General features: G+C 40.5%; 1 protein-coding gene across 1 annotated transcript in view; it reads right to left on the bottom strand.

Annotated features, from left to right (window-relative positions):
* Window positions 1–2,697: 2,697 nt before the first annotated feature.
* BMPR1B (bone morphogenetic protein receptor type 1B) overlaps window positions 2,698–14,615 on the bottom strand; it is a 162,478-nt gene continuing 150,560 nt past the window's right edge. The window contains exons 9-11 of the mRNA XM_082653820.1: window positions 8,940–9,115; window positions 4,730–4,860; window positions 2,698–3,268 (exon numbers count right to left, since the gene is read on the bottom strand). Coding sequence (XP_082509946.1) covers window positions 3,143–3,268; window positions 4,730–4,860; window positions 8,940–9,115 — 433 coding nt within the window. The 3' untranslated portion in view covers window positions 2,698–3,142. The remainder of the gene's footprint in view (window positions 3,269–4,729; window positions 4,861–8,939; window positions 9,116–14,615) is intronic.

The following is a 14,615-nucleotide window of genomic DNA, read 5'->3' as shown; positions in this document are numbered from 1 at the left end:
AAGGCCGGTCTCCTCACACACAATGTTCATAGCACTGCCGCCTGTGATTTAACAATCTACACCTTTTATAAATAAATATTACATTTCATTTAGTACTTTATCCTAATAATATTTTACGCTCTAATCCACATAATGGAGTTGTGTCAGACTCCAAACTGAACATAATATTTATATATACATATATATTTATATAATATATACAAACATACATAAACTATAAAACCAAACATCTTAGCATACAAAACTTATATTAGCCAACAAGTAGTATTTTAGGATTCCTTTGCAGGGAAAAGATTAGAAGAAAATTTTAGGCTTTGAAATAGTCCTAAAAGTAAGCATCAACTACATTATTTCCAGGTTCCCACTCTTCTGTTGAAAGACAAAACGAAAAAATAAAATTCACTTCTGAGCTACCAGAAATTTAAAAATCAAAATGAATTATTTGCAAGTGAGTAGGTAGTCTCTTTAAGAACAATTTAATATTCCCTAAGCAAGGTGGATTTTGGTAAGATACAAGGAAAACTCTATTCATAAGTAAATTCTTGTTTCATTGAAAGACTATAGTAACTAAATGGGTCTTTTTAAGTATCTCTGGAATACCTTTTAAATGTTCATAGTGAGTAAATCAGGTTGGGGATTAGAAAGTAAGTTAGTCATTCTTCCAAAGCAACCAAACACATAACAGAGAAGAAATTTGGCTACTATTTTAATCTCTTCCCATTCTTCACAGGAACCAGCACCTCCCTAGAAATCTAGTTTACTTTGAAATTATCACCTCTCCACAATATATTCTGATTTGAAGTTATCCATGTATAAGAACTTACCTAAAAGAAAACACATTTTTACCTAAGAGATAAGCCCAGCATCACTTAAATTTAGGGAAAATCAAGAAACAGAAACATGTCCCCACTTAACGGACATAAATGTTTACTTGTTTGTTTCGTAGACAATCTGATTGGAGGCACTTAAGTTTCTCTCCTAGGCTCAGATGACTATCATGCTTAGCTCTAGCCACATACTCCTTCTAAGCTATCACAAAGAATACGATTTGACGCAAGAGAAAGGAACCTTTACACTGCTATTGAGGTTATCTTAATATCAATAAAAGCAGCATTCTGATTATATTTGGAACCAACTGTTTTTAATCTTTGAAAAATGCAGAAACCTTTTTCGTATTCAAGGATTAAGGAAATATTCTTTCTTTGTTACAAAGGAGATGTGGTTATGAAGCACTGGGGAGTGAGTGCTGAATACAGAAACCGTTTCTCCTTATGCTTCTCCCAAACTGTAAGCACAGCTCACAGCTGGTCTCTGCTCTAGGATGCTTTCCTGGAGGAACAACTCACCAGTGCAAGCCCACTTCAGAAGTGAGGAAAATGTTTTCTCGTTTTTAATGCAGCTGTCACATTTTCAAAACCCTCCATCCTTCAGCCACCAAGTGGTGAAATGAAAATGTGTTATAAAACACTGCCCCCTGGAGTATTCTGGAAGGAACATCTTTTTTTTTTTTTTAAAGGGCTGGGCAAGGGGGTACTTTCCAGTTCTTTACTAAACACTACAGAATTTCTAAGAAGCAAAAGAAAACCACAGTCAGGAAGTAAATGAATAAAGTTGAGAGGGATGTGTACAATTTTAACCTTTATTAGGTTCCTGTTGCTAAGGAATACTGGCCCTGTCAATGATCTGACTCACGTTGCTCAAAAGTTAAAACCCCGCATGAGTGAATAGGTGAAAAGATGTTTTGCATAAGTGCCACAGAGAAGAAAAAATAATAAATTAAAAAGTGAATTGAACGTTATGAGAATAAAATAAACTGAGTCAGCATTCCTAAGATGTGAAGCTATCACATAAGATATTAAGATATACATATTTGATCCGTATCTATTCTAGAATAATAAATCAGCAGCCGTAACAGTCTGTGGCCTCCACCAGCATTCCTCTGCTGTCCCATCTGGAGGTTATATTTATCTATTTAAAAATTAAAATTAGTTAAATTAACCTAACATATGTTTCCTCTCCTTCCCTTAACTCAGACACATAAAAGGAAGATAATAACGAAAAGAAACCATATTTGTCTGTACATAATAAGTTGTGCATACATTTCCCCTTGCGCTTCTGTGAAGGGCTCTTCCACGTACAGAAGAAACAAGCCATGTGCACCTGTACCCTCATCCCCTACCTTGCTGACACTATCTTCTCACAGCACAAGAGCAAAGTATCTCTATTCTAAAGCGCCTTGTCTTCAACACAACTGATCGCAATTTTATACTTAATATTGATCCCTTCATTTGAGAGATCAAAAGCATGTATGGGTCAATTCTCTGCCCATAAAAAAAAAACAGCTTTGTTTGTGTTTAATGAAAAGGAAGGGACTTTACCGTGAAAGAAAAAGCCTACCAGAATCAGAAACACAAAGCGGTTCTGAGGAACAGTGTCAACATTTACTTCTAACAGAGTCACATAAAACCTTCATTTGTTCCATATCCTATAAAGCTGCAAAAGGTCACCTGTAGGAATCCCCAAACGTGGTCCCAGACAGGTGGTGCTTGTACCCGGGTGCATTCACATTGCTGCGGCCGCCCCGGTGCAGGCCTGGCCCGAGTGGTCTGAAGAGGCGCAGGGCGCAGGGGCTCTGAAGGTGAGTTCCATTCTGTTCTCCAACTTCACCGACTGTTGGTTGGTAGAGTGCAACAGAATTTTACCAATGGAAACACGTATTTGAATTTACCTTCCAGGAGAGTTTCTGGGAAGAACTTTGCTGTTATTATTTAAACTATAATAGTATAAACCTTAAAACATCTACATTATTTGTTTTATTTTGGCAAAATTAAAGCATCTTTTGAAAAGAAAAAAAAAAAAGGCAATCCCAAAATACAGGGCTTTCTTAGAAAGCAACATGCATCATATCTTGAACAAGTTACCCAAACAGTTTCTCCCTCCTACAAACAGACACGATGAATCCGTGTTTCTGGGAACTTCTCTTTGTCCAAGCTGCTCCCTGAGAGGTGAGGCTAAACTTACTGGGAAGCAGGACGATGTTCACGGCTTGTACTGTGGATGCTTCTGGAACATCTTTTGCTCTGCCCACAGACAGAAGAGTAGCTACTGGCTTTCTCCAGAGATGCTTATTTTTGCCCTCAATTCAGAGTTTAATGTCCTGGGACTCTGACATTTTGGCAAGTGTTTTCTTAACCCGCAGTGCTGTCAGTCTTGAAGCAGGATTGTGAGCCCAGCATTCTGTCATGAGTTTCCCCATCTGCCTTAGACACTGCGGGAAGGAAAAGGAAAAGGAGTTAGAGAAATGTATTATCTGTAAGGCTGGCACTTGGGATTGGCGTTTAGTTTTGGGTTTCTGAAGTTTGAATATATATTTTTAAAGATACTCTTAAAACCATGTAGGCGTAAAATTCCATAAAATTTCTTCTCTCATCATGCAAAGCTTAAATGATGAAAACAGATTTTCATGGCTTCCTTGTGATAGGAGCAAGCAGGTGGTTTTGCTGATCGTACAAGAGCGCCTCTGAAGTCAGATTAAACACATACAAAAATACCCAGGGAGTCTGTGTTCCACTGCACGCTCCCAGATTGTTTCTAACACCCCGTGAGCTCAAATCTTTTATCTAATTCCATACTATTCAAACAAACATGGTTATTCCTAAATCACAGCTGTCTGCTATAATAATAGCATCACACTGTACCATTTAACAAGATTAATGACCTGTGCACAGCCTCACTACAACTTTCTCCTGTGTTCTCCTGTGGTACATCAATTATTGGCCTTCCTGTTGAAAAGCACAATTTCACTTCATTAGAAATCCTCAGTGAAGGGATTTTGAGTAATACCAATGCCCATAACCACCTTCAAAATAATATAAATTCCAGCATTTCATAAAGCTTTCTGCACAGCTCACTGGAAAACATATGTATTATTTAGCATTTCAGTAACTGGCCACAAAACCAATGAACCAAAGGTTATTTGGAAATGCATTTAACAGTGAAGAACTCATTTATAAACAGTGTTCTGTCCACTTGTCTGCACTGACTTTGGTACATTTTTTGGGGGGATGCTTCAAACTCCTCTCTGAATGTTCCTGGACAGGTTTAGAGGCTCAGAGGGCAGGTGGGGCAAGAAAGGCAAGGCTGGCCGGCTCACTCCTTCCTCTGGGCAGCTCCTTGTTAGATCTGGTTAGGTTTCACCAGGACGGGCCCAGAGCCAGGCCAAATGTGGATTTTTCCCACAGCATTGCGTCATCCTTATTGACGAAGAACCACAGCACAGTCGGGCATCTCAACTAGGTCAACTTGTACCACTTCTGTGTATAGAAAACCGAATTCTTCAGATGCCTTACTTTTCTCTCATCAAAACGGGAGAATGCTGTACGTGAGTTTGTCATGGAGAAAATTCACGATGCTTTACAAACACACGTGCAGTTATTTAACGGCCTTTATGCAAGTGTCAGGACATCACCAACACATGAAATAATGTTACTGATTATGCAGGCTAAATGCTGACCCATTCAATGTATTTTGCAAGTGGCAAAATCAAAGAGGAGAAAGGAACAGATAATTTAACACACTGCGCTTAGCTCCATATAAATTACTGCCATGAGGCACCCTTACCATCACAGCAAAGAAAAAGAATTCCTGTGATAAATATTTGGAATTTTGGCAAAAGGAGAAAAGTCTGTTTTGACACTGGTCACAACCACATGGTGACCTACAGCCTCACCTCATCACTGCTCCACCGGTTGGGGAAGGAGGGACGCAGCTTCTTGATACACACGATCTCTCTCATGTCCTCATAAGAGGGATCGCTGGGCACTAGTTCATGATAGGGAAGCTGATATTCTTCCACTATACCTGAAAATATGGTTTCATTAACGTTATTATTTTCTGTGAAGAGGAAATAAAAGTCTAACAAATAAACTATTCTCTAAGGAAAGTTCTATCGGTACCAAAGACAAGTTCAGGTTGAAAAACAGCAAAAACAAAAGCAAAACCAGCACCAACCTTGAAAACAGTGTGCCCGAACGATACGATCTAAGTTTTAAAAGTGAAAAGAAAGCATAATGAAACATATTATATGCCTTCAAGCCTTTTTTCTAACTTCCAAAAGCTAAGTAAACAAGCATCTCAAGTGTACTTCTGATTTTATAAAGGCTCTTGTACCGTGCGCCAACGTTTTAAAATCTATATTAAATCTCGTTGCGAATTTGCCAGACACACCCCAAATACATACTGCACAATATGTAACTATTTCTGCTACTGCAGCATGCGTTTAGGAACCTCATAATAAATTCGGCAGTGTTTCCTACTTGAACAAAATGTCAGATTTACATTTTTTCTGCTTAATCATAAGAATGCATTTTTGCACACTTAAAATTTAGAAAACTACACACACCTAAAAATATTAACCATGATTTTTAGGTGCAATGACTGTCTGATTTTTCTTCTCTAAATTTCCTGCATCTATCTGAACTGTCTACAAGAAATAGATCACTATTAGAAAAAAAAAATATGTAGTGTTGAAAGAACGGTTAAGAAAAACAAAAGAATGTCGTCTTTAAGGAAAGGTACTTATCATGCTAAATTCTATCCCATTTCATTTCCCTAGTATCTAATTTCTACCTTTTTTCCTCTTGTCCTTTAAAATAGCAGGCTGCCTGTGTCTTCTTTCTGACATTATTTGAGTAACTCCTCACAGTAATTATAAGCAGCCTCTGTCCTCAGAGGATGCTGCTCTGAACAGTCTTTCCAGAGAACCATTTCTCCCTATCCTAAATCATCTTTTATAGAAATTTCATTGCTTTTTATCTGAACAAGATGATACTGTGGTGCTCCAACGACAATGGTGCTTCAAGGACAAAGGACAACCCTGCCTGAAAAAGTTTCAGCGTTACACCCCCTACCAGACTCTTAATCGCCCTCCCCACTATGTTGCCATGGTTACAAAATTCCTGAGCCCACCTGGGTGACGCCCACCTGGGCAACAGGACCTGTCCCAAATAAGGAAAGGCATATGCCCTGTCCCACTCCCACCCTATAGAAGGAAAGTACATGTGTCTCTACCAGTCAGTAAACGACATTTTCACCTCGGACCATTCCTTTGTTTTCTGGCTATAAAAACTGATCAGTAGCACATGTTCAGGCTCGACTCTCCCAGACTACTAGGAAGTCTGCCCGCTGTTCTGGCAGCGACCCTTCCCTCTAATAAATTCTATCTTCTTTACATTCTGCCTTGTGTCTGGAAATTCTTTTCCAACCTGCGTTTGGACCACGACAGCTACCACCAGGTCGGAAGATAATACACTACATCATAAAATTCACGGAGGGTTTACTCTAAAATAAATCTGGAGCCTGTATTATGTCCTTTCTCGTAAACTCAAACCCATTTATAATCATAAAGGACTAGAAGGTTCGACAGTTTTTTCAGACCATTCCAACTCACCATTTATTCTGTCCCCTGCTGAGATCACAGAGCATAATTATACGTATTATCTATGTTACTATTTCCTTCCACTGTGTGTCATCTCTACAGAAGATCATGAAAGCACAAGGTCTAATGGATAGGAGATGCTCACTTCATTCCCGTTCTTCCTCCTTTTCTAATTCTCAAGGCAATGGCTCAGGAAACATCTTGAGAGAAAGGATGATGTCAATCTAATTTATCTCAAATTTCCCTCAGTGCCTAATGCTGGTGCCATTATCTGGATGGACTAATGCATGGATGGTGGGGTAGGTGCATATATGAAAACAGATATAGAGCCAACCACATAAAATTATCAACTGATCTAAGTCTGTCTTTGAACTCTAGGCCTTACTCCTTTCTCCTTACCATGCAATTAAATTATCAAAATTTCCCATGTCTGCTGCCTCTGTGTTTGAAACTTCAAAACTTTCTTTTGCTTCCAAAGTTTGAAAGGCCCACAGCTGGATGTGTCTACTTCACCCAAAAGTACCTGGACTAGAAAGATGAGCCCCCAAACTTGCAATATCTTCATAAAGGAAAGTGTTAGAGAATAGAATGTGTGTGCTTTGCCTGCCTGGAAGAGAAAAGAAACTCATTTATTGCGAGTCTACTATCTACCAGGCATGGAGGTAGGTATGTTATATAATTTATCTTATTAAATTCTCACAAACACATTTATGAGATAGCATTATTATACACACTCTACAGATGAGGAAAGTTGGCTTCGAAGGATTAAGTAACTTGCCCAAGGCCATACACTTGCTATGAGGTAGAGCTGGAAATCTCTGACAAATATACATCAATCTCATACACTCTATTTAGTACCAAAGGTAACATTTTAGTACCTCTTGAACCTCCACAGGCAGACAGCCCTAGCAAGGCAATTAATATCCTGCTGTTTACATAAGGCTGGCTTTTTTTTTAAGCAGAGAATCATTTCTCCTTTATTCCGGTCCTCCTCCGGTTTTCAAATATAGGCCTCCTGTAGCCCTATTCGCTTTAGATGTTTAGGAAAACATAATTAGAAAAGTAATCTTGTACTTTACTACTCCTTTAACTTCTATAAACCTGTCAATAAAATAAGTGTAGGCATATTATTCAAAAATAGGCTCATTTCTTCTTAATAAAGCATGAGATCATAATTATGATGGGAGATTTATAGAATATCTGGTTAGGAAAATTTTCCTACATACATTAACTTTCCTTTTGGACTGAAGACTTCTCTTACTTTAGAGAGAATGTGTTCTATTTTAAGAGGCACAGGATTCCCAGAGTGATTAGAAGGCACGACATCATTGAAGATGATCTTTCTACAAAAGTGTGAATGCCTGTTGATCTACTGTTTCTCCTTCCTAGTTAAATATTAATCTAAATATAAGTTAAGTCTCTACCAACCAAAATGAAAATTCAAAATAATAGCTAACACGTACTGAGTGCTAGTTATACGCCAGGCAGTTTTCATTCTTTCTACAATCATTGAAACCTCACAACCATCTGAGGTAGATCCAGTAATTCACCTCTTTCTGACAATAAAAAAATGGAAACAGAAAAATTTAGTAACCTGTCAAAGGTTCACAGATAATAGATGGCAGGTCCGAGAAAAAGAATCCCCCTACTAGTTAAGTGCATGCTGCACTTTCACACTCCTGGACAAGCTCAACTTTTTGAGAACGTGAGGAACTAGCCGTCACGAGGAAAGGCAGCAGTGTCAAGGTTTCTGAACGAGCACAACCGTGAGTAGAGGCATAAACAGGGCGCTTGATACTGAAGAGCCTGCAACTCAGCCCCTCCCCTACTCAAAAACAGATCCTGCGGCAGTAAGCAAAATACTACAAGCAACAATGTTACCTCTGAATATTTAAGAATGTCTTCTTAGTCTTACTAGGGAATCCTTACGTTTGTAGAAAAGTTATCATGAACAATCATGATATTCTTAGGCTTGAACTTCCTTTTGATACAAACTGATGTTTTCAAACTGCTTCATGAGGAAGTATTACAGAAAGTCAAGAAGTAGAGGGGTTCCACAACGGGTGCCCCGCCCCACATTTCTGTGTCTCCCTTCATCTGTGCACAGGAAGCCACAGGGAAAGCGTCACCGATGTTGGGGGTGGAGCCAGGAGGTTGGTAGGAAGAAGCTGGAAGGGGCAGGAGAGGGGGGTCTGACTTGACGGAGCAACTGCTGGAGGAAGAGCTCAAGAGAGAAAGGAGAAAACACATATGGTGGAAGGGGGTGATCTCTGAAAAGGCAAGAGGAAGCTCTGGAAGAGACTCATGAGTAGCTGGCGAAGGGAAGGAGGCAGTCAAAGATAATTCTAAGAGGTTAAATATTGTTTCCTGGGAGGACTGAGACTGCGTCAACAGAAATAAAGGCGAACATCAAATCAAACCTGATTCTGTAAACAAGACAACTCTGATTTCTGATCAGAAAGAAAGGGTTTGTAGCAGCTCCAACAGTATCGCTGTCACTTACCTCCTGATACACATCTCCTAGCAACCTCCCACAGGATGAGTCCAAAACTGTACATATCCGCCATGATGTAAGACTGAAAGTGATTTCTATTCAAGCTCTCATCCAACACTTCTGGAGGCATATAGCGTTTGGTGCCAACTCGAGTGTTGGGTGGTATGTCAACTTCATTCGTATCACTAAGGAAAAAGTAAAGCAAAGCACTATAAGCACTGAAGAGGACCAACAAATGACAATCAAGGTGATTCCTGGCCCAGGGCTTTAATGAACGGTGGGAAAGGATATCCTTCCAGGGTTCCTTAAAAAATATTTCCTGCCAAAAGTTAAACAGTCACAGGTAAAAACCCAATGTAGATGATGTTCAATCAGGATGAAGCTGCCACATATAGGATAGGATTGCCACTAGATCAAATGTGAGCTCTAAGTTATTGCTAAATATCTAGAAAATACCATCCTTCCCTTCATACTTTAGTCGCTTTGCTCTTAAAATTGGCAGGTGCACATGTCAATTTGGTTTGAGACAGTATTTCTCAAGCCAAGTGTTGGGAGGCTTTTATAGCTACAAACAAGTAAAAAGGGATGGGAGGACAGGACCAACAAAGATTTGCAAATATTTTATTTTGATAAGCAGAGACCTACAAAAGAGCTTTCTACTATCACTATTATTTCATAAACCGAATAACATGCATTTTTAATAACAAAAGGAAGTCATTGAATATAATATCTTTAGCTTTAAGAAAATTTCACAACATGCTCCATTCATTATTATTCCCCACAGATGGGGAAGAAATTCCTGATGGAAGGACATCGATCTAGAGGCTGGCACACGGGAACCATGGCCTCGGTGCCGCGAGCTAGAGCCGGAGCTACGAACCCATGTTGCAGAGCTGCTAAACTATGATGACTCGAGGGGCTGACCATTAAATGAGAGGATGCGTGTGACATCGCTGCCAGTGCAGCAGCGAGCACGCAGCACAAGTCTAACAAGTCCCACAGCTCAATAGAAACTACTGGGACTGAGGGGTGATGAGCCCCCATTTAGACGGATGATGAAACTATGAGACAGGAAAGGTCTTGTACAAAAACTCACAATTAATCTGAAGTTTGTGGAAAACCTTGAATAAACCTTCCTCTCTCCCGATTCCCAAGAAAGAGTTTTTCTTTTTCTTTTCATCACACTCCACTGACTCTCAAGCATTTACATGTTCTTTTTCCTCAACGTGGAAAACAGTTGCATAAGTCAGATATCACATTTATCATGCTGTGTCACAGACACCTGCAAACTTAGCAAAACACTAGTGGCTTTTGGGGAAAAAACCTCTGGGCCTGATCTTATCGCCTCAATCTCTGTCTTCTAAAACTCTGTATATCTCAACACTGTTTACATTTACTAACACTTATAGAGCTTCATTCTTACGACCCTTTAAAATTCACTTCCAGCTAAAATCCTTAAGCTAAAGCTATTTCATCAGACGTGTCACTAGGATACTCATTAGGCCCCTTGGGATCTTCTCAAAGCAACAACTCTCAAGGAGCCTCTTTTCCTAAAATAAAAGTTAAAGTGGAAATTGTTTAAAATGAAAAAAAACTAACGAGCTGGTACTCCTTACCATCTGTGAACGTAGGTCTTAGTGCTCTGGGCTCTTTTCTAAGACTAGAAAGAGTTTAAAACGTGAATCATAGTATTTACCAGCAGGATACAATAGAAAAATGTCACCTGTGTACCTAAATAGTACATAGTAAGGAAGGAACGTTGAGCAGAGAAGAGGCTTAATGATAACCATTAGATTTAAAAGATGCCACAAAGGCTCCATCTTCAATTATAAAGCAATTTCTCTCCTCTTCTACCCACTGACACCTCTTATGTGAACACACAGTGGATATTTCATTAATATGTTATATGTGTGTGTTATAATTTATAATTTTGAATCATTAGAGAAAGACAGTGCTGGGATTGGATAGAGGATTCTGGGTTCTATGCAGAGAAACGAACATGGGGGTTTGCAGATGGAAAGAAGATGGTAAGGGGCCTAAATTACATTCCAGAACATGTCCTGGGAAGGGAAACCAGAAACAGTCCTAGCATGGGCCCTACAGGAGCGCATTTAAGCCAAAGACATACTCTGACCACAGGCGATAAAGATTTTAGGCAATTCCTTTCCATTCTTACACTTAGGTCCTTAATGTTTTATTTGGATTCGGGAGGCCAGGAAGGGCTGATGGAATTGTGACATGGAGACATCTATTGGAAAACTAAGAGGTAACTGGTATTCGATGGTAAGACATCTATTGGAAAACTAAGAGGTCATTGGTATTCGATGATAACGGAATTAAGATTTGTGATGGGCAGACTATACATAGTTCTCTAAACTCTCATTCCCTCAAACACTGAAAAAACATATGGTCAAGGATGTGGCTTGCCCATCAAAGGCCCCAAAACCAGTCCCTTACACAGGCCACGTGTGCTCGGCACTGCCGTACCTCTTCAACCTTCCTCTCCCCATCCTAGGGGTTTCCCCACTAGTATCTGAATAAACATCTCCCCTGGGAGTATCTGAGTAAATATCTTCCCCTAGAAGAATCTGAATAAATATTCTCCCTTGTAGTATCTCAATAAATATCCATCTTCCACCCTAAGACAGTAAACTCCTCTGAGCTCTGAATAACTGTCATAATCATTTGTTATGTCCCTAAAGAGCACAGCCCCCTTCGTCTCCACTCACAGTGTGCCTTGCACATGGCAGATAAAGAATATACTTTAAACGAAAGAAGGAAAAGGCCTTTTTATAGTAAACTTCACTGTGGGTGATTTAAAGAGATACGTAAAAATCTCTGTAGACCATAAAAGGAGACATTACAGGTATACAGGAAGATAAACTGAATTTTGTTAAGCAAATTAATTTTGTAACAGGTGACTATTAACCCAACGGCACATGCCTTTAGCACTATATTTAAAGAACAAACATACTAACTATAAGTAATTCCCAGCTGACATTACAAAGTATCAGATCCTCCAAGATACACAGCTCTGTCCCTTCTTCCCTCGGGAGGGTTTCTCTACTTGAAAGTAATTATACTGTATTTCTCTCCCAGGTCTTCAGTCACATCATCTTACCCGTCCTCAAATAAGGGCAGAGAAAAATGGAACTTGTATTCATCTTCAAGACCAAAAAGAGAAATTAAAGTGATTTAACACTTGGGCAGCAAGAGTAAAAGAAGAAAAAGAGACGGGAAGTAGAGTCAGACAGTGCAGAGCCTTGAGGCTAGGTACGGAGTCACTGAAGGAAAGGGCCAAGCAGAAGGGAGGAAGAAGAAAAGGCCAAGTTGCCTTCAGCTTTCCCTGCCTTCCTTTTCCATGGAGGCCGGGAGGGCTGAGAGCCGATGTTGGCAAGAAAAGATGGATACAGCACAAGGGGGCAGAGTCGGAGAAGAACTCCGAAACCACAACATAATTCCATGTGCCGCAGTGGCTACACGCACACATATGTGTGTAAATTGTCAAATCACATACAGGAAATATAAATGCCAACCAGGATACTGGTTACTTCTGGGTGGAAAAGGGAGGATAAAACAGGGAGGAGAATACAAAAGGGTTCTTTAACACTGGATTTCTTTTTTTAAAAAAAAAGACCAGACAAAATTAAGGCAAATTGTTAATATCATTCTTAAATTATTACATGAGTGACTCATTATTTTTTATATTATCTGTATGTTTAAAATATATTATAAATAAAAAGAACAGCAGGATGAGGACCAAGAAAAGTATATATGTCAAGGATTAAGGCACAGGTTAGAGGCACAAGGCTCTGAAGATCAAAAGTCCTCTAAATAAACTGGACAAAAGTACAGAAAAGATACATTTCTACCATCAAAATGTGGGTGCTGCATTCACTGTAGAGGAAACACGATCTCTCTTCTCTTTTCCCATAGAGAAGGGATGGAAATATTTGCACAAAAGGGTCATGATTAAAGAACTGGGTTTAGAGAATTACAGGGGCACTGTTACCCAATCATGTTTTTACAACTAATACTTCTACTAGATCCAACAAGGCTTCTGTTCCTGTTAATGTGAGTACCACTAAGATACAGATTTAAGTGGAACTGGAAGAAAATAAAAGTAAAATTTGAATAAAATAAGTTAAGGGATGTAGAGTAAATTCCTCTCCAGGAAAAAACCCTGTGCTAGAATCATACTTTAATGGGTACTTTTCTTATGAACTTTAGAGACAGCAGGGCTGGGACAGGATAAAATAAAAATACCTAAAAACAGTCAGAGACCTTCAAGATGGCAGAAGAGTAAGACGTGAAGATCACCTTCCTCCCCGCAAATACATCAGAAATGCATCTACACGTGGAACAACTCCTACAGAACACCTACTGAACGCTGGCAGAAGACCTCAGACCTCCCAAAAGGCAAGAAACTCCCCACGTACCTGGGTAGGGCAAAAGAAAAAAGAAAAAAACAGAGACAAAAGGATAGGGACAGGACCTGCACCAGTGGGAGGAAGCCGTGAAAGAGGAAAGGTTTCCACACACTAGGAGCCCCTTCGCTGGCAGAGACTGCGGGTGGCAGAGGGGGGAAACTTCGGAGCTGCGGAGGAGAGCACAGCAACAGGGCTGCGGAGGGCAAAACGGAGAGATTCCCGCACGGAGGATCGGCGCCGACCGGCACTCGCCAGCCAGAGAGGCTTGTCTGCTCACCCGCCGGGGCGGGCGGGGCTGGGAGCTGAGGCTCAGGCTTCGGTCTGAGCGCAGGGAGAGGACTGGGGTTGGCGTGAACACAGCCTGCAGGGGGTTAGTGCGCCACGGCTAGCCGGGAGGGAGTCCGGGGAAATGTCTGGACATGCCGAAGAGGCAAGAGACTTTTTCTTGCCTCTTTGTTTCCTAGTGCGCGAGGAGAGGGGATTAAGAGCGCTGCTTAAAGGAGCTCCAGAGACGGGCGCGAGCCGCGGCTAAAAGCACGGACTCCAGAGACGGGCATGAGACGCTAAGGCTGCTGCTGCCGCCACCAAGAAGCCTGTGTGCGAGCACAGGTCACTATCCACACCCCGCTTCCGGGGAGCCTGTGCAGCCCGTCACTGCCAGGGTCCCAGGATCCAGGGAAAACTTCCCCAGGAGAACGCACGGCCTGAGTGAGCCAGAGCCCCCGAATCAGCGGCTCCTTTAACCCTGTCCTGTCTGAGCGAAGAACAGACACCCTCAGGCGATCTACACCCAGAAGCGTGCCCAAATCCAAAGCTGAGCCTTGGGAGCTGTGCGAACACAGAGAAAGGGAAATCTCTCCCAGCAGCCTCAGGAGCAGCAGATTAAGTCTCCACAGTCAACTTGATGTACCTGCATCTGTGGAACACCTGAATAGACAACGAATCATCCCAAAATTGAGGCAGTGAACTTAGGGAGCAACGATATTTTTTTTTTCCTTTTTCTCTATTTGTGAGTATGTGTATGCTTCTGTGTGTGATTTTGTCTGTATAGCTTTGCTTTTACCATTTGCCCTAAGGTTCTGTCTGTCCGCTTTCTTTTTTTAGTATAGTTTTTAGCGCTTGTTATCATAGATGGATTTGTTTTTTGGTTTGGTTGCTCTTTTCTTTATTTTATAATTACTTATAAATATTTAAAATTTTTTTATTTTTTAATAACTTTATTTTATTTTATTTTTCTTTCTTTCTTTCTTTTTCT

Source organism: Grampus griseus, assembly GCF_964374135.1.
Source record: "Grampus griseus genome assembly, chromosome: 4".
Lineage (NCBI taxonomy): Eukaryota > Metazoa > Chordata > Mammalia > Artiodactyla > Delphinidae > Grampus > Grampus griseus.
The sequence above is the reverse complement of the archived record's forward strand: the minus strand, read 5'-3'. Positions and strand labels throughout refer to the sequence as shown.